Source organism: Drosophila suzukii, chromosome 3, assembly GCF_043229965.1.
Source record: "Drosophila suzukii chromosome 3, CBGP_Dsuzu_IsoJpt1.0, whole genome shotgun sequence".
Classification (NCBI taxonomy): Eukaryota; Metazoa; Arthropoda; class Insecta; order Diptera; family Drosophilidae; genus Drosophila; species Drosophila suzukii.
Window position 1 is genome coordinate 2266761 of NC_092082.1, and position 21315 is coordinate 2288075.

General features: G+C 41.1%; 2 protein-coding genes across 2 annotated transcripts; both read left to right on the top strand.

Moving 5' to 3' along the window:
* Positions 1-106: 106 nt before the first annotated feature.
* Positions 107-2847, top strand: acs (arcus). Its single transcript, XM_017078007.4, has 9 exons — positions 107-309; positions 561-686; positions 751-901; positions 963-1084; positions 1542-1768; positions 1840-1970; positions 2028-2206; positions 2274-2446; positions 2579-2847. The coding sequence occupies exons 1-9, from the start codon at positions 305-307 to the stop codon at positions 2818-2820; spliced, it is 1356 nt and encodes a 451-aa protein (XP_016933496.1). The 5' UTR covers positions 107-304; the 3' UTR covers positions 2821-2847.
* A 14772-nt stretch (positions 2848-17619) lies between these two features.
* On the top strand, positions 17620-19838 carry LOC136116899 (uncharacterized). Its single transcript, XM_065864550.2, has 2 exons — positions 17620-19645; positions 19705-19838. The coding sequence occupies exon 1, from the start codon at positions 18117-18119 to the stop codon at positions 19488-19490; it is 1374 nt and encodes a 457-aa protein (XP_065720622.2). The 5' UTR covers positions 17620-18116; the 3' UTR covers positions 19491-19645; positions 19705-19838.
* Positions 19839-21315: the final 1477 nt, after the last annotated feature.

Consider the following 21315-nt stretch of genomic DNA (forward strand, 5'->3'; position numbering starts at 1 on the left):
CGTTTTCCCTGTTCGCGGCTAAAAATGTTGATACTACTGATTACCTTACAATTATCTTTTTAAGATTATCAGCACGGTTTACGAACGAGAGGTGTTGAGCGGCTTCGACCGGGATCCGAAATTTAGTATCCGTCCGTTGGGCCAGGCATTCGGTCGAATTCCCAAGAAATCTGGTTAGGCCAGGATTTCGCAATCGCAAAAATAAAGATCTTGTCACCGGTCTGCTTAATTGCGTGTGATAAAAGATTTATAAGCCGGAGAGCTCAAGTAGCTTTATCAAATACTCGGTCGCTACTTTATCGCAATGAAGTGAGTCGACGTCGTGCTCTTCTGGTTTCGGATTGTAAAAATATTAGCTAACTGATGTGCAAATACATTAAATGACAAAACATTTGTCCCAACTTAAATCTCGGTTAAAGATTTTAGGTTTTTACGACTTTTAATTTTTGAAAAAACGATGTTTTGGTGTAACCTCCTTTGGTTTTATTGTTTTAACAACCCATACCATTTATCATCAATCAATTCACCTCAATAACAATGCTTAATTGCTTTCTTAACAGCGACGATATAAAAACCGTGACGGTTTACCCAACAACATTGGAATTAACGACCCCAACAAAACCAGCAAATGGCAGTAACGATGATTACGATCCTCACCAGCACCGCGATGTTAAGAATCCCACTACGTAAGCAAAGATTTTCCACTAGGGAGGATTTATGGAATATTACTCTGGTTTTTATATTCCCCAGAAACTGGCAGACCTTTGCCCACTTTCTGAAGGCGTCTGTGGGCACTGGGGTCTTGGCCATGCCCAGTGCTTTTGCCCATGCGGGATATGTAAATGGCACCATTCTCACACTGATCATTGGGTCATTGGCCCTGTATTGCCTGCATATTTTGGTGGGCTTTAGTTGTCTATTAATAATATTATGTCAGTTAATAATTATCTTTACTGTTGCAGATCAAATGCATGTACATCTTGTGCAAACGACAACGAGTTCCTTATGTCAGCTTTTCACAGGCCATGAATCTGGGCCTCAAACAAGGTCCACCCGGGCTGCGTTGCTTGGCCCCCATTGCCATGTAAGTAAATTCCTTAACACGCTGCATTGATTATCTTTCTAAGTGGATTTTAATGACGAACCTAACTTATCTTATCTTGTTTTTATTCAGTAGATTTCAATTTCGAGTAGTATACCTTGTAATATGTTTTCTATTTATTGTTATTGTTATTCATTGTAATGAATGACACATTTTAATGACTTTATTTGCTTAACTAATTTTAGTATGATAGAGTATGTTTTTTCTTTTCAATATCATTTTAAGAGGCTTGTTATTAGTGTAGCTACCCATTGAATTAAAGTAGAAAAGGTATACCATATCTGTATTTGACTTTGGGTAATATTATCTATCATTATCTAATGATCCCAATCATTTCTATCTTGGAGTATTTAATTACCCATAAACTTGTAACTTTATTTAAGTAAGAATATGATAGTAAAATATTTGAAATAATTTGAAATTATTTTTTCCTTTACAGACCCTTTGTAGATGGCTTCCTGGCCTTTTATCACTTTGGAATCTGTTGTGTCTATGTGGTTTTCATAGCTGAAAGCATAAAGCAGTTGGTGGATGAATATCTTGTGGTATGGGATGTCCGAATACACATGTGTATAATTATAGTGCCACTCCTGCTGATATACAGCATCAAGAATTTACAGGTACTGGCGCCCTTTTCCAGTGCAGCAAATCTTCTTCTGCTTGTGGGTGAGTTTTTTAATACTTTATTTTTCTCACACGCTAGAAAAGTTTTTAATTTGTATTCCCATACTGTTCAGGTTTTGGCATCATTTTGTACTATATATTTGAGGAGTTACCTCCGTTAAGTGAACGAAAGCCTTTTGTGGCCGTCGAAAAGTTGCCTACATTCTTTGGCACCGTACTTTTTGCACTGGAAGCTGTGGGTGTGGTAGGTATTATATATATTTTAGTTGTATAAAATGCAAGACTTTATTTTTCTTTTAAGATTCTAGCAATTGAGGAAAATATGGCCACGCCTAGGGCTTTCGTACGCCCTTGTGGAATTATGAATGGAGGCATGTCCATAGTTCTGGGCTTATACGTACTCCTCGGATTCTTTGGTTACTGGAAATATGGCGATGACGCCCTGGGCAGTATTACACTCAATATTCCACAGTCTGAAATGTGAGGTTCTCGATAATATTATAATTTTACCCATTCAGTTTCGCATTATTGGCAATATTTTTTTCAGACCCGCTCAGGTGGTAAAGGTATTCTTTGCGATCACTACCTGGATTTCATATGCCTTACAGGGTTATGTTACTGCCCATATCCTGTGGGATAAATACTTGGTCAAACACTTTAAGGAATCCAGACAGACACTTTATGAACTCATCTTTAGGGTTATTATTGTGCTGCTTACTTGTAAGTGATATGGATTTATTCCAAAACACAACGATTTTCTTTTGTTGCCTACTTTTATACACATTAATAAGTGAATAGAGACCCCATATATATTTATAAATTTATTTATATATTTTTTTTTATTATTTTCAGTTGGTTGTGCTGTGGCTATTCCGGATCTATCGGTCTTTCTGTCCCTCGTTGGATCCTTTTGCCTGTCGATCCTGGGCCTAATCTTCCCCGCATTGCTCCAGATCTGTGTACAATATTCCGAGGGCTATGGACCATTCCGGATAAAATTGATCATCAACGTGCTGCTTTTGTGCTTTGGAGTGTTTGGCGGGGTTGTGGGAACCTATGTGAGCATTGTGGACATCGTTGAGGTCTACAAATAAAGTTCCAGTTTCAGCTTGCTCAATGAACTTTGCATTAATTTACTTTGATGATGTGCAATTGGGATTTATAGTGATTGGCCAATCGACACACACGCTCTCAATAAACAATGTTGGTTTATGGCCTGCATATCCAAACACTTGCCAAAGTCGAGCTGCCAAAGTAGACCAAATATTTTTAATTTTAATTAAAAGCTTAGCAGCACAGGACTTGGCTTGGTTCGAGGAAAATTTGCGGGAAAAGTGGGAAACGGGGATGGGAGTGGAAATGGGAATGGGGAAAATGCAATGCAGCCGAGAAAAGCTGGGCAGTTGCAACGAACTGTAATTAAATGCAACCGCAATTAACACAAAAGCGCCGCAGGTCAGCAAGCCAGACACAGAACTCGACTACCTCCCCGTTCCGGAATCCAGCTGCATTTTATTTACAATGTTTTGCTCACAGGTTACAGACAACCCTGTCCTGCATCCTGCATCCTTCCTCGACCTCAACCACCCTCCCCACCCCATTTTCAGGACCTCTTTGGCTGTCTTTTGCTCGCATGAAGACCACAGAGAGCCGGACTGAGCCGCAATGACCGCCGGCCCTAAGAAGCCAGAGAGAAGCCAAATGGACAAACGCCTGGATGCCAGAGCGAGAGTCTTTCAAAAAGATTTAAAATTACTTAGTACCACCGATTAGGGGTTATTATAAATAAATAAATAAATATATTATATAAAACTGGCTCTTAAAAATAAAATGGCTCTTAATAATCAACGAACAGCCGAAACTAGTAAAGCTACGTATGTATGTATTAAATAGAATTACTGAGATTCAAATTAAATTATTTTTATATTTACGCCACTATTTTATATGTATTATATTATTGTATAGACTACTTTCATCTTAATGAAACCTTCATTGGGTAGAGTCTAATATTTATACCTGAATTACAACGTATAATATTAGGTATTTATGAGAAGTATATACATTGGTGACATTTGGTCTATTAAATATAAAAAAACAGGTAAAACTTGTGTAACTTTTTTCATCAAACAACTGTATATAATAAGCAACTTTTTTCAGAGACAATAATATATTAGCCCTTATTTGTTATACATTTGTTAAGCAACCCTCGCCCTTGTCTGCAGCCTTCCTCTGGCGCCCTGAAATGTGTTGAAATGTCGTTTGCTTTGTACGTTTAATTACTCTTTTGACGGAAATAACACAACATTCGTGTATTTGAAATTGGCAACAACAAACTGCAACATCGAGTGGAAAAGAAGGGAAATGGGTGTAGAAATGCAGCTGGAAATACCCGGAAAAATTCGGGAAAAGCCAAGTCTTGGAGTGCGAGAAATTGAACAAGTTGCAAGTGAGCCAAAAAATTACTGGCTCTTAAATTTCGCCCATGGATGGGGGACTTAGGTCAAAATGAGAACCTTCCCCACGGCTTACGTCTTTAATTTAGTTTTGCTCTTAGAGGGTCCCCTCATCAATTTTCCTTAGATCCTTTTTGCTTTGACGGAGTGGAGCACGTTAAATGACAAGTTTTACTCTTGTGCTGCGCTTATTTATTTCTCCGTTTTTATACAATTCCCCCTAGTTCTAGAGCATTTTAATTATATTTGTGCAGGCAGGCAGTCAGCTTTTAGTGCTTCCGGTCAGTTGAATCCGGGGGTCTGAGCAATTGAATTACGCACAATTCCAGGTGGGAGTTGGTACACATGCCCCCAGCCTTCGACTTTATATCGCTTTTCAGTCTGGGCCAAATGCGTAAAAGTTAATTAGAGAATGTCATGAATAAATTGGCAATGAAAAACTTAATTTCGCAGCCCCTCAATTTGTTCTATTTGTTCCTTTTTTGATTAAGTTCTATCTACTTATCTGCTAAATGTATGTATATTCTGTAGTTGATTTGTGAAACGTTTAAAGATTACCAACGGATTATAAATCCACATTACTTTGTTTTATCTATTGGATTTAAATACATTTTGATTGTTTGCAGTTTTTCAGTTGGAATGTATTTATGTGCGGCTTAGCTTTTGGTTTGTTTCCGTTCTCCCCTTGACAAAGAACCACAGGTTTGGCATTCATTTAAGTGATATATAATATCATGGAACAAATACAACAAAAATGCACTTGATTATTATGGATAAATGTGTGTTCAATAGGCCGAGGGCTATTTTGACGTTTATTTTTCATTAAACGAGACCCATAAAAACCTTCCATTAAATTTTCATAAACGTAAAAAGTTTAACCTAAATATTTGATTAGTTTATTGATTTATTTGCATTATAAATTGGTTTGATACATAGAAAATGTTAAAGAGTTACTATTCTCCTTTTGTACCCATGTTTGTAGTTCAAGGATAAAATTTCCCTGTAAAATTTGTTGCCTCAACTACCTGAAATTATTAAAAAGTTTGGATAGCTTTTCCCCTTACACTTAGCATATATTATGCAGCACCTTCAACTATTTTTCATATACTTTTAGCTGTCATGTGTAAGCTCAACTTACTCTTCAGCATTCTCGGAACTCGTGTTGCTCTTATCCCCAGTTAATTTTCCGCACAATCTTGTGCGTTGTCAGCCACGTTTATTAGCCAGATTTTGAGAGCAGCTAAGCCGGCTTATCACACATATCCGTACACACCCCAAAAACAACCATGCCCACGGAAGTTTTCCAGCGATTTTAACTGCTTAAATTGCCAAGAAATCCGCCCTAAAACAAATGATTCATTTTTATTCATTCGACTAATTTTTTTAGGGCTTACGGAGGAGTCATCATCTGGCTGCCGGCAATTTGTACCAGCTATCGTAACATCTCTATCTCTGTGCACCCAAGAATCTTCAGCTTTACCCTCTTACCGACTCTGTGTGTGTTTACCGCAGCAAAATGATTTATTTTACGCTACGCTAAACACACACGTACCTAGAACAACAATATGAGATGGGGATGGAAGGATGCTGACGGCACTCATAAAAAATTCAGATACCTGCATAAACTAATATTTTTTAATATTTCTTCTATTCCTGTCAAGATAGATTTCATATTTAAATTGAACTTATTTATAGTTCATGACTTTTTTTTTATTTTAGCTTACAAATAAAATTGTTAAGTCGACGAACAATTTTCTTATTAATACTTGATTTTAAATAAGTATTGCATCAGAAGCGTTTTGAAATAACTCATAAAGGTGTCTAAAAGTAGGCCGTAATAAATTCAAATTAAAATGTTGCATACTTTTAGGTAGCTTTATAAGTGGTTTCAAAATGTATAAATTATCTGTAACAAAAGCTACGGACTCTAATTAAAAATATATTTTTTTTAATATAGTCCAGTCTATTTTTCTGAGTGCATATGTTTCGAGAGGAGAACCCTTCCCTGTGGATTCGGGGAAAGCTGCAGAGCATTGGCAACAATAGCGACAAGCGACGCATTGTTACTGCGGCCGGGGCTTTTCGGTTCGGTTTTCGCACTGAGGTTTTCTGTATTTATTTAAGCCCAAACATTTTGTACATTTCATGCAGCCAGACAGCAAGGACGCCGGGTGCTTGTAACCAAAGGGGGCTGGTAACAGCATTTGCTATGAATAAATAACGAATGAATGAAGGAATGGATGAATGAATCGCTGGTTGGTTGGATGGAAGGATGGATGGATGGATGGGTGACGACACAGCTAGCGACGTGTCTCAACTGTGGGCATGTGATTTATGTTCCCAATGCATGTCACTATAATAATCATATGAGGGCAAAGGGGCGAACCGTTGGCCTTTTTCCAGGGACCCTGTTCATTGATTGTTGGCTAATACGACCTCGTACCTGAGAAACTCGAGGCTCCGCACCAAACTTGGGCCACTTTCACACGTTGGCCACAAATAACAGGCATGGAAAGCTGTCTGGAAAAAAGGGATCATTGTTATGTATGCCACATGTTACCTCAAATACCCCACTTACTGCTGATAAGCACGTGAGAAAATAAATTCCAATTATAGCATTGCAAAAAATAAAATTTATAGGAAAAAGACTGTGAAAATGAAAATTTAAGAAAGAGTGAAATTCCTTTTTCATTTTCTACTTATAGGTGATAAAATAAAAGTGTTTACATACCCATTAAATAAATTTATTCAAAAAGAAAAACAAGAAAATATTTTTAAATCAAAAAATTTAACAAATCTAGCTTAGAATTTTAATTATATTTGCATCCAAAGGTTAATACAAATTTTGAATGATTGAAAAAAAAGATACTTTTATACTAATTTGAAGAACATTATAGAAGTATTTTAGGTGTACGATTTATAGGGACCTCCAGCTGGCCCGTCAGATTTTTGTTTTTGGGCCCTCAGCCGTTGCAGGTGCGTTAAACATTTATGAGCAGCCAAAGCGCAGATTTTAATAGGGTTAGAGGTGGAGAAGGGATGAATACCGGGAATGATAAGGGTAACCGCACCGCAGAAATGATTGTGAATGCCCCGTGTTATGCATAATTCATAATGTTAAAGTGACCCCATTGCGTATACGCAATAATCATACGCCATGTGGCACACACGGCTTTATTGGGCACTTGAGTTTTGTTCTGAGAATGCCCAAGGGTGGGTGTTTAAAGGATGCGACCCAATCATTGATTAGAAGGAGCCCGCGAAATGACCTTGGGTTCGTCGCTCGGGAGCCAAATAATTTCTAAATTCGACCCTAATTGGTTGTGTGCCCTCACATTTCCTGCAACTAATTTGTGTGCGTTTGGGTGAATTAGTTTTTGGTCCCTGCACCGTCAAGTGCTCAACTGACAGCCACTGACAGTTATCATCTTCATCAGCCGACAAACAAACATCATCGTTGGGGGGTCGACATCCCCCCGATTCCTATCTAAACGCATATATATACTGGGAGATATCCCGCTGACGATGAGCAACTGTCATGTCATGAGCTCGCTGAGCTCGCACTTGGCATGTCAATGCTCTGCTTCCTGGCCCAAGCCCTCGGCGCCCAGCAGCCAACCTTCAACCTGACGTCCCTGATCCCTTCTGCCACCAGTGGCGTCCCTGCCCCCTCTCGGAGCCATAATTTATGCCGCATGTTTGCCATAACTCAATGGCTGCGCGACTGCGGCGAGCTGAGAATTTAACCGGAGGGAAGAAAGAAGCGGGGGGGTTGCACTCGAAAAATGCAAGTGCGCTTACTAAATCAGAAAACCAAAGCTTTAAATAGTGTACTGCTAAGTATAGTTTTGTAATTTAGGGCCTTAAGTTTTTGTCTATTGATCTGACATCTATTTAACACCTTTACTTCAATAGCTCACATTATTTTTAACATACCTAAAGTGATGGAATTATCATACATTAATTATTTTACAAATATTTATAGGCATATCCCCCTGCATTTTAGTTCATTAATTTTATTTTCATAAAATAATGATTGATTGATTGATTTTCCGTTCAAAGAATTTCCAATTTAATCAAGCTTAAATTTTCTTCCAGTGCTTTGGGACCTTCAACTGTGTATTTGTGCGGCTGATGAAGCTCAATCGATAAATGCGATTCTCGGGCTTGAGCTTTCCATGGCCCTCCGCCTTCTGGGCTGCGTTTTTGTCGCCGATTGAGCGAACAATTGCTAGATGGCGGCCAAGATGAATTGCCAGCAATTGTGCGCATTGCTAACCATTTGTTAGCCAACAAGAACAGCGCGGAGATGGCGACTTTAGAGCCGGGCTTAGAGGGCATTTTGCAGTTCCGCAGACCCAGTTTTCAGCTACGGAATTGGGGGCCAAGGCAGTTGACAATGGCATCAGACAAATGGCCCATATAGGGCCATACACTCGCCCCGATACAAGCCCATTAATAATTATGGTTATGGCCTTCTTTTTGGCCAGTGCAAATGTTAATGGCCTTTCTGTGCCTGGTTCAAATCGATTTTCGACCCATTTTCCGTTCGCAATCTTTTTGCTTGTAAATTGCAAAACACACTCACATATTTGGTATCAACCACTGGCCACTAATTAGCCAAAAAACATTGTCACAGCATTTGGCATATGCCGGAATGGTTAAAAGCGCATATAACTCTCCATACGAGCATATATATTTTATTGCCTTTAACCCAAAAACTGTGCTAAATCCGCCTACTACATGTGTAATTCATTAGCCGCATTTGGGTGTCAGTGGGTTAGACAGGCTTATATTCCGCTAATGGAGTCTATCTGTAAATAATTTCAATTCAAATTAAATTGAATTTACAAATAGGTTGGTCGAAGGAAAAGTTTCTTCAGTAGTGGTTGAAAAACCACAGCAGGTAATGCTAATTTAATTGATTACTTTAAATATTAAAGTCAAAGTTTAATAAAATATGCATATTCCTCTCTGACTTCTATCAATGCGTTTCCATTTCAGTGACTTTTAGTATTATATACTCAGTGTACTCCACGAGTAATGGGTTTAATTTCGTTTAATTTGTTTAAAGATATTTTTAGCGAACGTGCCAAAGTACCGAAAACGGGTTGAACAAATCGTAACAAAATGTGAGCTATCTATTGGTTGACTTTGTTTATATATGTGCACTCTAATTGAATAATGTTTAATTGTTTTTCATTTAGCGGTTAGCTGTGGTCGCCAAATTTAAATTCTCTTTTGGTGGCAGGGGAAAATGCCTGGTGACACTCAATGAAGTGTAGTGAGTTATTTCGTGGGGCAAATTGTCCAAATGGGCCATGATAAACTCTCGGGCTTTATTGCGGGTCAACTTCTAGCACATATCTATGAGGAATCTGCTATATCTCGCCCCCTATTTGTCTCCACTCGCCTTAACAAATAAGCATTTCCTTCTGACCAGCCTCGAACCAGGCCGCCTCTAGATATTTTTTTGTAGTTCTATTTGGCATAAAGCCAAAGATAAATGGCGAATTCCAAATGCCAACAGAAGTATAACCAAGCAGGAAGGTCAGCCGGCCAAGGGAATGGGATGGGATGGGGTCGCACACATAGAAACTCACAGGAACCATAACAAATCTAGCTGGGATTCCGATTGGCCTTCCATCCTCTTCAGCCCCTCCTCCAGTTGGAGGGTCGGATTTATGTGCGCTCATGTCAGTGCACACAAAAAGTTAAACAGCGCGCAACGGAAGTGCGACAACGACAACAGACCCAGCAGCCGGAGATATGGTAACCATTCTCGGGTTCGGGAGAGGAGGGTAACCCCTAGTCCGGAACCCTGAACCCGGAACCCGGACCAGGATCTGGACAATCAGGAAACAAGCCAGGCACTGCAATTGCTCTGGCTGTTGAAATCCCAGCGTCCTCGACGTGCTCTCATTATCGTGAATCTCCAAACTAAATACGACGAGCATAAGTATATCAAAGGGGAAAGACTAGAAAAGAAAAACCCAACACGAAGTGGTGGAAATTGCTTAGATAAAATAGAGTAAAACTGGTTGCCCTAAGATTTAACTAGACTATTGGTAGTAAAAATAAATATTATAAAATGTTGCCACCTATATATTATCATTAAAAAAAGGTGCCCAAAAGTATGCTGTAAATCAGAACGTGTTTATTTGTATTTTGTTGCATACTGTTAGGCACTCTTTTATTAAGAAAACTTCATTCTGAATTAGTTTTAATAACCTAGACAAATATTTTAATTAAAGCATTGTCAGCAGGACTTTAATTAAAGATTCAATGTATATATATAGGTCATTTAATTTGGTTTTACAACAAAAACACCCCTTAGGTAATATCCCACTTAAAATTGCAAATGAAAATGCGCAAATGAATAAATAATTATGACCCGTAGCTATTGCAGTTCTGCACTTCCTCCTCGCTTATCCAAATAAAATGCCAGACAGATTCGTTGTCGTAATCCGAATAACCCCGCATACCCTCGATCCGCCGTAAAGTGTGTCAACTAGTTTTATCTCGCCTTGAGCGGCGGCAAAGTCGGAGGCATCAGTTTCATCCCGCCCACCCTGGGACCCCACTAACGGCATTACCTGATATGTGAGGTGCCGCTCGACGTGGGGCAAAAAAATATAAGAAAAATTTGCGAACATTTTCGCTGTTGTTCTCGCCACTCTTTTTCCCCGTTTTTATAGCCAGAGCCAACTTCCGTTGCCTGTTGACATATTTCCACTTCATTGGAACTAACAGAGTCAAATGAAGAGACAGCCGCCAGGCGAGATGGCCCGAGTTCTAGCCGGCTTCTGATCCAAAAACACCTGGGGACTCATTCAGGTGAGCAGCAGCAGCAGGTTGGAAAATAGGAGGATAGAAGGCCGGCAATGAAGACGGACGGAAGCATTGGATACACGGCTCAGCGCTCGCACTAACGACAAATATTTGACACATGTGAGCAGAAAGCAAGGAAGTGGTACACCTGAAAAATCTAGAAAATCAGAAAGTGTCAGAGAACCTTTTATTATTTATGGGAAATCAGCGAGCTTTATAAAATACCATTTAATTATAATACTCTATATATAAATAGAGGATGTTAAATTTAAAGGATCAATGCAGAGATAAAATCTGTAAAGCCACAGGGTCTCAATTCTGTTCTTACCATAGTGTAGGTTAATGCTAAGAACTAATTTTGACCTGAGTAACACCAATAATTAACAACAATTGCTTTGCTTATTTAATTTACTTTTAATTTATTAAGGATGTGTTTACTTTCTTTCAGTGTACAAGGCGGTGTCGGAACGCGAAGGCATAGGCTAAAATATGCCAGACATGTGCCAGGACACGCGTATCAGGACGTGCGTGTTGTGGCTGGGGATCTATGGGTCCCACTTGTCCTTCCACCTCCAGATCCCCCACTTCCCCCCACACCACAATCTCAAGCCCTTGTGCCTTTATTTTTTGCACATTTTAATTTGTGTCAAATTGTTGCTAAAATGCAAAACGCATTGTGCGCCAGGAGACATCTCAACCCATTCAGGGCATTCCATTACCAGCTCCTTCCCAATGTCCTTATTCTCTGCGCTTTCTTTATTTTCCTTTTTTTTCCTTTTGTTGCCTTGTTAACACAGTTTTGTGCTTTTGTTTTCATGTGTGTGTCTGTGAAGGTTTGTTGTTTTTATTTCTCCTTATTGTGGCATAACAAAAACACGGCCAAACAAAGGGGGGAAATGGCGAGAAAAGCGAAGGGTGAAAGCGTTGGGAGAAAGGAGTGGGGATGCAGCTGCTGCAATGTCTCCATGTTGCAAAAGCACAACAATAAAAGTTGTTACAAATTCATTACCGAAGGCGTTAAATTTGACACAGTTTTGCATGGAGCACAACGGACGAGGAAGAAGGGGGTGCGAAATTCAGGACGAGGGGCACCAAAGGACGAACAGGACATGCAACAAAGGAAATCAGTCCGATAGGGCAAGGAAGTGCAATTAAATTGCTTTTTACTGCTCGTTATTCAATTTATACTCACCCACAAAAAGGCGTCATTAAAAATTTGTAGATTAAAAAAACAAATTGTTATTTAAATTAATCTAAAAAATGTTTTCCATCAGCTTGACATTTTTTTATTAAGGAAATTTTGATTGGAACAAGGGGTACTGATTCTCTTATTTGCATTTCCCAATAAAAATCCCTGCTCTGCTCTTTTGTCTCAAGATTTTCGATGTATCTTTTGTTCTTCGATTTTATTATCATTTCCATTATTTAGATATACTTTATTGAGGATGTAGCCCAATAATTCGGGGAGACATTTTATAACTCGTGGAGGCGTTAAGAGAAAAGGATTATTATCCGGTGACATCTCAGCTAACACGATTCGTTTGGCACTTTGCATCTAAATCGAAATTACAGGCACACGCATGCATGATCAGGACGGCAGGAGGGTGTGCGAAAGAGAGAGGTGAGTGGGGAGTGAAAGGGAGGGGAGACACCCCATCAAGTATGCAGAGGGCGTCACTTCCGCTTACTGTTCATTGCTCCTCTGAAGGGACGGCTGTCTACCCCTCTCTTTCTAGAGCAAAGCACCCTTCTCTTTCGCTCACCATTTATAAACTGAATTTATCTTCAACATTTTGTTGGGGCTTTTGTTGCCCTCGCCTTTTGTTGGGCGGCATTAACCTTAGGGTTTAATTTGTTGCGACTTCCGTTCGGCTGCTGGCAATATGTATGGGAATTACTCAAATTGCGATTTCCGCTGATTTCCCACTGCCGGCGGCTTTATTCCAAGGGTTTTCCTCCCATTAAGAGTAAAGTTTTGAGGCTTTGTGTTAAAGTTTAAAATTAGACATTCGTTTGCCGCTTTAAATTAATGAAACAAATAGGTTTATATTCGCTAATACTTTCTAAAAAGTTTTTTAAGTCATGTATGTTTTTTGTGTTTTATAATTTTTAATAACGCTTAATTATTAAAAGTAAAAACAGCCATGCAAATTTAATTTTACATACTAAATATCATTGTGTTTTGACATGTTAAAAATTAAATTTCAACAAACTCATGAATACCTACTAAATCTAAATGTTTCATATTGTCAGGATTTAATTCTTGTTTCACTTGATTAACAGTATTGTGATAAAAGCAAGACAACAAATTAAATTGGGAATTAATTAACAATTTCTAGCGTTCAAATTTGTATGCTGCCATTATCTAAAGCTCCCCTAAACTCATTTAAATCTGCACATAATTGCAATTAGAACCCGATATTAATCATGGTCTTCCGCAATGTGACATTTGGCTATCGCCTGGACAATTGTTAATGGAGAACCGCATATTCAAACAGCTTGCTCTCCAGTGTTTGCTCAGCTGTGAAAATGACTCGAAAAATGCTGGAACTATGTTGAAAAACAAACAAATGGAACAAATGGCCCTGTATGGGCGAATTCTATTCGCATTTAACCTTTGGCAGCCATTACCAACTGGCGGCCACCAAATGGACAATATCGATTGACCCCGTTTCCGTTTTCGATTGCAATTCGTTTCAGTTTCATGCACTTTGCACCCTGCACTTTCTCCTCCCCTCTTCCGCCCCCTAAAGCCCAGAATTCGATGGCAAGCGAGCAAAGAAAACATAATTTACTTCCGCTTGAACGGATTGACTTTGAATTTCATTTAGCGTCGGACTCTGGGACCCCGGCACCCGAACCCGAACCCACTCCTACATCCTGATGTTCTCCAGCCAGCTGCTGACCATGCTTAAATGCGGCTCATTTATCAATAGCTGCTTAGCATGGAGAAAGGATGCCGGCGAAAGACACAAGGAGAAAGTCCGGGAACCCTTTAAAGGGTTATATTTAAACATTTAGACAGTAGAAACTTTTGTTTAATATTTTGATGTTATTTATATGGTTATCTTATAATTTTGAGTACAAATTCTAAAAAATATTAAAAATGGCTTACCTTATAAATAAAAGTAAAATTTGTTTATATAAAATTAATATTTTTTTTTAAATATTGTTGATTTGTTTTTTTGTTAGGAGTGTTTGAATATAATACATTTTTATAACCTAGAGGATTTTAATATATTATACCCAGTACATTTTGATAAATATAATAAAATACTCAAGATAAATAAAACTTAATTTTATTGTCCTATTACAACATCTAAATATTTTCTAGCAGTGCATGCCACAACTTATCAACCAGTTGCTGGCCAGCTGGGCGTGGTCCAGCATCCCACATCCACATTCTACTGCGAAATGGACAAGGAGTCTGGATTCCAGGGGGTGGCGGGAACGAGGTCAACAGCAAGTCTCTGTTTCTCGGCTCCCGTTTCCGATTTCCGCTGGCGCACTTCAAAAATTGACTTTTACAAGAAAACAATTGCAGGCAGCGCTGATAAGTGGCCGAGAGCAATGGACAGGCCATGTCCGCGTCTGTGTCCAATGGTCCAACAGTCCAACAGTCCAATAGTCCAATAGTCAACATGCCATAGGATGCTCCACGTTCCAGCAGACCCCCCCCCCAGACACCACCTCCTACATCTACTCCTTATCCTTGTCCTTTTCGATTTCGTCCTGGAAGTCGCAGCTGTCGAATTGTGGGGAGCCAAGGATGGAGGCGAAACACTGGCGAGTAAAATCAATTCTTTATGGCCACGAACGTTCAATGCACTTGCCCAGATATAAACCGGGGATGGAATGGAATTTCATTAATTCGACTTTTGGCGTTCTTTTATTTGAATGCAAGCTTCCGGAAATCTAAAATCCAATATAATGAAATGGTCTTTAAATTTGAAATTTAATGTACCTTCATTCTTAATGCAAAGAGGAACAGAGAAAATATTCTGAAATTGCATTTTCTTAAAGTTCTTATTTTCTATTCAACTGATTAATTTGAACAAGTAAAAAACCTAAATTTCGACTGGAAAATTAATGAAATGTGTTTCGCAATCGTAGTGTATTTACGGTTTTCGCGGTTAAGTGGCTTTTCTTGTTTCGCCGGCAACAAAACTTTCTTTCCTTTTTCCACTTTTCTTGTGTTTTGACCTCCATTTGTTTTCTGATGGCAAGCCAATATGATTTTCAACCGGAAAAGTCAGTTTGTTCAGGTGCAGGTATGTGCAATTCAATATTATTCCAATATTGTCATTGGGCAATGGTTTTTACACAGCAAATACAACTTAATTATGACACAGACACACTACGCAAATGCAGGGAATGAAGGTGGGTTTTTCGGGTTGCTTGAGAGTGGGTGTGAAAGGGATCCATTGGAACTCCTTCTACACCCATGTGCACGTGTCCATGCAAATTTCATTTGGCAATTTGTTATTGAAATATTTTGTACAACTAATGAATTGCAGAACCAACTGCGAACAAACAATTCAAAACGGGGCAAGGGGAATTGGGGGCGGGAAATCCCTTTCATGTCCCAGTTTACACGGCCAGTTTGTCTGGCTTTTCAGTTAGGTAATAGCCCTCAATATTTAATGCCAATTTATGTTGTGTGTTCTCTTGTTTTGCATATACGTACGAGTTCCGACTAACTGGCCAAAGGAGACTCCTTTGTGTTTGTATCTGTTCTGGATATGCTGCATCAATTAAAGGTAATTCATTCATGTGAATATTGCATCACAGAGCCTTGCCAGGATCCACAGCTCCCCTCAGCACCCCCGATATCTCTGTTTTCCTGCCTGCGAGTGTTGGCAGGCCAATCGATGGCTATAAGATACCTTGAAAAAAACACTGAAGAAAACTATATGATAGTTTTTTAATTCTAAAAATACTTTTTGTGTAAAATTACAAGCCACATAATATTTTCGATACTAGTTATTAAATGACTTCATTTATATTAAAACCCTTTCGGAAGGGGATTTTTCCTAAGTATAAGCTAACAAGATAAAGCCTTTATGACGCTTTCTTGGTACTTAAAATAAATCCATCTAGCTAGTCAATTAACGATAACTTACTAGCTATTTAACTAAAAAAAAATTATTTTAAATATATATATTTAAAAATATGTTAAACATATTGCAAAAATTTCTGTCTAGTGATTGCTAAAAATACTTAATTCATAATATGTTGGTATCGAACTATCCAAAAAAAACTGATATTTTACTGACTCAACCTAATCTCAGTGTATGCAAATTGTGCAAATGTCGCCCCAGGGAAAGGACTCTGAGTGGCGGGCGGTGTAGCCAAGCCCATTAGCCTCCGGCTGTGTTTGCTCCTGATGCTCCTGCCAAACTCCTGGGCGGGCAAAATGTAAATGTGCATCTTAATGCAGATGTAAGCATTTCGCACCTGACGTCGGTTTATCTTGTCCAGTTGATAATTTGCCAAGATTGTCCCAGGGAAAGGCATAATTTGCTGAAAGATTATTGTCTAACCCATTGTGTGTGGCTCGATATGCTGATATGGTTTTCGGCCGAGAAGGGGCTTAAGTTTGCCGCAATTATTGTCTGTGGAATATGAATATGACATAAATGAAACTAAGATGCCAGTGTTGAGCAAAAGTAATCTAATTAGCAGAAACAAGTCAAAACAGCATGTGATTGGATTAAATGGAAACAATGTAGGCGAAATTATTTAGAACTTCAAATCTCTTTGCGCAATCAAGAAAATTATAGTAAATTGAAACTGCATGCGTTTAAGAGATGTGGTCACAAACGGATAAGTTAAGAGGAATTGCAAATAGTACAAATTCCTTCTTAAACTTTAGCTCCGAATAAATTTAAAAAATGTACAGCAACTCTAGTTAAAAACTTGGTAATGATAGTGATTAAATTATGAGAAAATACATGCTTCCCTCTTACTACTTGTATACAATGCCCTTCAGTGGAACATCCCCTTCAAGCCTTTAACTGGTTCATTGCCTTTCGAGTTGCCGTCAAGTTTGCCTGCATAATTTGAAACTTTCTTTTGTTCTATTACGGAATATGTGTTCAGTATACAGGCAGTACAGGTGGGGAAGTCTACCACCTGCTGTTGGGTCCCTGGGCTAGGCATTTGAGGTCACGTCGCTCTGGCTCCTCTGACAATTTCTAATAAAATCAAAAGCTTCAAAAGCGCCCACGCTCAATATCCGTAACTGAACTGCCATACAAACAAACAGTGGAATCTGAAATCTGCGAGTGACCCAGCTGCGACATGGACACACTGGCAAAGTAACTTGCAAAATAAATAAAACTCAGCACTTGCAATTTACTCGGCAGTGATGAGAAGGGTACCTTTGTGGGGTACAGGATTGTTATTGGAAAAACAATGGGTGCTTCCAAAATATATAAGGCATACCTATGTACATCTATAATAATATTTTTACCACATTGATACTTATATTATTAGAAATAATGAGGTACAATTTATAACTTAATGATTGAGATCATAAAAAATGCAGACTGATTTATTATAGCCACAAATCGCAAGAGTGTTATTTATGTAGGTTTCGGCCAAAGAGCTAGTGAGATGGCTCTGAGGGCGCCGAGCTGAAGGCTACCGAACGGGTCGCAGGTTGCGGATAGCGAGCGCCCTGGTTCTCCAGGGTAGCTACGAATAAGCGTGGAAGTTGGACACGGCCCGGCCACCGCCAAGCCCCCAACACGAAGCGCAAATAAGTAGCCCCGGACAGTCAGCGGGTATCTGCGCCGTAGCAGTACCGACGTCGCGCTTGTGCTGCCGCCTCCGACAAATAGCTCACACACACCCCCTTCCCACACTCTTTGAACCTACCTCTTTCCCACCCACACAACTCATCTCACCCCGGGCTGGACTAAGGTGTCACTCGTACCGTGCCGAGAGTCAATCTGGCTGGGAGCCCGAGTCATCAAATAACTCAGTCTCAAACGGTGAGCTCAGGCAAGTGGCGACCGCCTGTTCTAAGTCAGCCTTACCCGGGTACGGCGGATCTCTGCCCGGGTGGACCTGTCCTTTCTCCGCAGCTCGTGGGATTTAACATGGAGAACCTAACAATTAACAAACAAAAAGACTGCACAAGACGAGAGCCCGACACTCTTATAAAGTCGGAAGTCGTAACCAACGACGAAAGTAAGAGCAAGATCACGGCTCTGACTACCCCAGTCCACGCGACGTCGACCCCTGCCAAGGCCAGCGAACAACGCAGCCGGCTAAGCCCAACTCGCCATAATGACAAGCCCAAGCCTCCCACCAGCGTAGGTGTGGCTAACCAGCCACTCCAACCTGAGGGGAGCGCCAAAGCCGGTCTCATGGTGAGTACCAGGGCAAAGGAGTTTAAGAGGGTACCACCTAACCAGGCAGGACCTCTTGAAAGAAAGAAGGCTACTAGGATCCTCAAACGGCTGGCCACCAATCCGATACGTGAGGATCAGACTTCGAAATTGGATTACCAGAAAATCCAAGAGGACATAGCCTGGGCGAAGGCAGTTATCCCAGATTTCGACATCGCTATGACTACCAGCAACAAGCGAGAGAGGTCGATGGAGTCAGCTCAACCAGCGAGCAAGAAGGCCAAAGTAACCAACCGCGGCACATGGTCGAGATCCTTTGCGGAGGTGGTAAAGGATCGGAAGATCATTGGAGTCATCGACCAGAGCGATGAAGGCGGAAGGATCCCAAGAAACCATTGGGGTCTGGTTAGACGGGCCCTTGCGACAGTGGCCTTGAAAGTGCTGGACGAGAACCCAGGACCGCCACCCGATTGCACAGATGCAGGGTGGTACCAGGGCAACGTAAAGTTGATCGCCTGCGAAGACGAGAGATCGGCAGCACTCTATAAGGCTGCAATTGACAAAGTCGGCGAGGTCTACCCCGGGGCCAAGCTGGCAGTTTGTGAGGCTGCGGACATCCCGTCTCGACCGAGAGCGAGGGTGTGGCTGCCGTCGGAACCATCGGAACCAGAGGCTATACTCAGCCTGCTGACCAGGTTCAACCCAAAACTGCCAACAGACGGTTGGAAGGTGGTCAAGGTGGAGAAAACCGAGCGAGTCACCATGAGCGTGGTTATCCTCCTAAACCAGGCCTGCTTGGAACCCCTCGCAGCCCAGCAGCACAGAGTAAACTACGGGTTCGACAAGGTGCAGCTTCGTATTTACGACACCGATAAAACAGCGGCAGACAACCTGGCTGCCTGTGCGTCGTACGAACCCCCGAGCGACGACGAACCAGATCACGAGGAGGCCACCCTCACCGGCTACGTGTCAACCGACTCGGAGCTGACGGAGAGCCTGAAACAGCTGTGCACCCAGGACACAACCCGACCAGGGCGCTCTGTCCTCCAGGACATAGCGGAGGAAGCGGAGGGTACCCAGCCCGACCCCAGTCCCAAAGATGGTGCAGTTTCTGCAAATTAATCTGCACCACAGCAAGGCAGCATCCGCTGCCCTCCTCACCCGCCTGGCAACAGGCAACATAGACGTAGTCCTCATTCAAGAGCCATGGATTGTTGGTAACAACATCTGTGGCCTATCAACCCCCCTATACAAGCTATTTTACACCAAGGACAAGGGTAAAACCAGAACCTGCATTCTTACAAAAACACACTTTAACACATTTCTTATTCCACAGTTTAGCGAAGGCGACCTTACCACGGTCAGACTGGAGCTAAACGAACACACCCATCACACCATAGCATCATTCTATCTGGCTCACGACCACGAAGGGCCACTACCAAACACCACTACACAAGAACTCATACGCACTCACTCATCTAAGGAACTCATCCTGGGTGGGGACGCTAACTCACACCACACACAATGGGGAAGTACAAACACCAACGAAAGGGGTGAGTTACTCTACGACTATCTCCTTCAATCAAATCTATTCATCTGCAACAAAGGTAATGACCCAACTTTCATCACTAGAAATAGGAGGGAAGTACTAGACATTACTCTAATATCTGATCCCTTACTTAACCAGCTAGACGCGTGGAAGGTGGGGATCGAACACTCATTCTCGGACCACCGATACATAGAATTTACAATAAGTCTTGAACATCCTCCCGCCGAGAACATAACTAATCTAAGATTAACCAACTGGGGATACTATAAAAATCTCCTCAACAGGAACCTACCCGCTCCTCCGACACACATACGCAACCGTCAAGAATTAGATAGCCTAGTTAACACTTTTACTGATATCTGCGGTGAGGCCTTAAAAAGGGCTTGCCCAAGTAGAACAGTCAAAACAAAGCACAAACCCCCATGGTGGAACCCAACCCTAGCGAACCTTAAAAGAGAGTGTAGAACTTACTTCAATAAAGCTAAATACAACAATAGCGAATCCTCCTGGAATCTATATCATTCAAAACTAAGCCTATACAAAAAGGAAATAAGAATATCAAAACGAAGAGCCTGGGCTAACTTCTGCAGTAGCATAGAATCTACTGCGGAGGCATCCAGACTCAGAAGAATTCTAGCTAAAGCTCCAGCTACCATTGGCTATCTTAAAACCAATGCTGATGGCTGGACGGAAAACAGTCAGGAAACCCTTGAACTACTGTTAGACACACACTTCCCTAACAATACCCAGGTAGTGGAGGACCTCCACATAGAGGTGAATCTAGACGACCAGAGTATTGCCAACATTTCAAACCCTGACCGCATTCAGTGGGCAGTTAACTCTTTTAAGCCCTTCAAATCACCTGGCCCAGATGGGTTCTTCCCGGCCCAGCTACAACGGACATTAGTTATGTCCCTTCCCTGGCTGACAGCCATCTTCCACGGCTGCCTTGCTCTAAACCATATTCCAACAAGGTGGCTGGACGTCAAGGTAATCTTTATACCGAAAGCCGGCAAGCCCTCCCACACTAACCCAAAGGACTTCCGCCCGATCAGTCTCTCTTCCTTCTTGTTGAAGACCCTGGAAAGGCTAATTGACACCCATATCAGACTAACCATCGACCATAGCCTACTCTCTGACGCACAGCATGCGTACCGTAAGGGTAGATCAACCGATACCGCCCTCCACTCTCTAGTGTACAGTATAGAACGAGGCTTCCACAATAAGGAATACTCTCTTGCAGCGTTTCTAGACATAGAAGGCGCCTTCAACAACGTCACCCCAACGGCGATCACTGGTGCTCTGACTGAACTGGGCATTGAGCGGCCCATAGTGGGACTCATACACACCATGCTAACCAGCAGGGTAGTGCACTCCACTATGGGATCGGCCCTCTCG

What these genes read in the sequence shown, in the direction of transcription:
- LOC136116899 (XM_065864550.2), top strand. Translation starts at nt 18,117, where the DNA reads ATGGAGAACCTAACAATTAACAAACAAAAAGACTGCACAAGACGAGAG.
- acs (XM_017078007.4), top strand. An exon ending in TGCTTGGCCCCCATTGCCAT is followed by an intron (nt 1,085 to 1,541) that starts GTAAGTAAATTC and finishes TTTCCTTTACAG; the next exon opens with ACCCTTTGTAGATGGCTTCC. An exon ending in AATATTCCACAGTCTGAAAT is followed by an intron (nt 2,207 to 2,273) that starts GTGAGGTTCTCG and finishes TATTTTTTTCAG; the next exon opens with ACCCGCTCAGGTGGTAAAGG.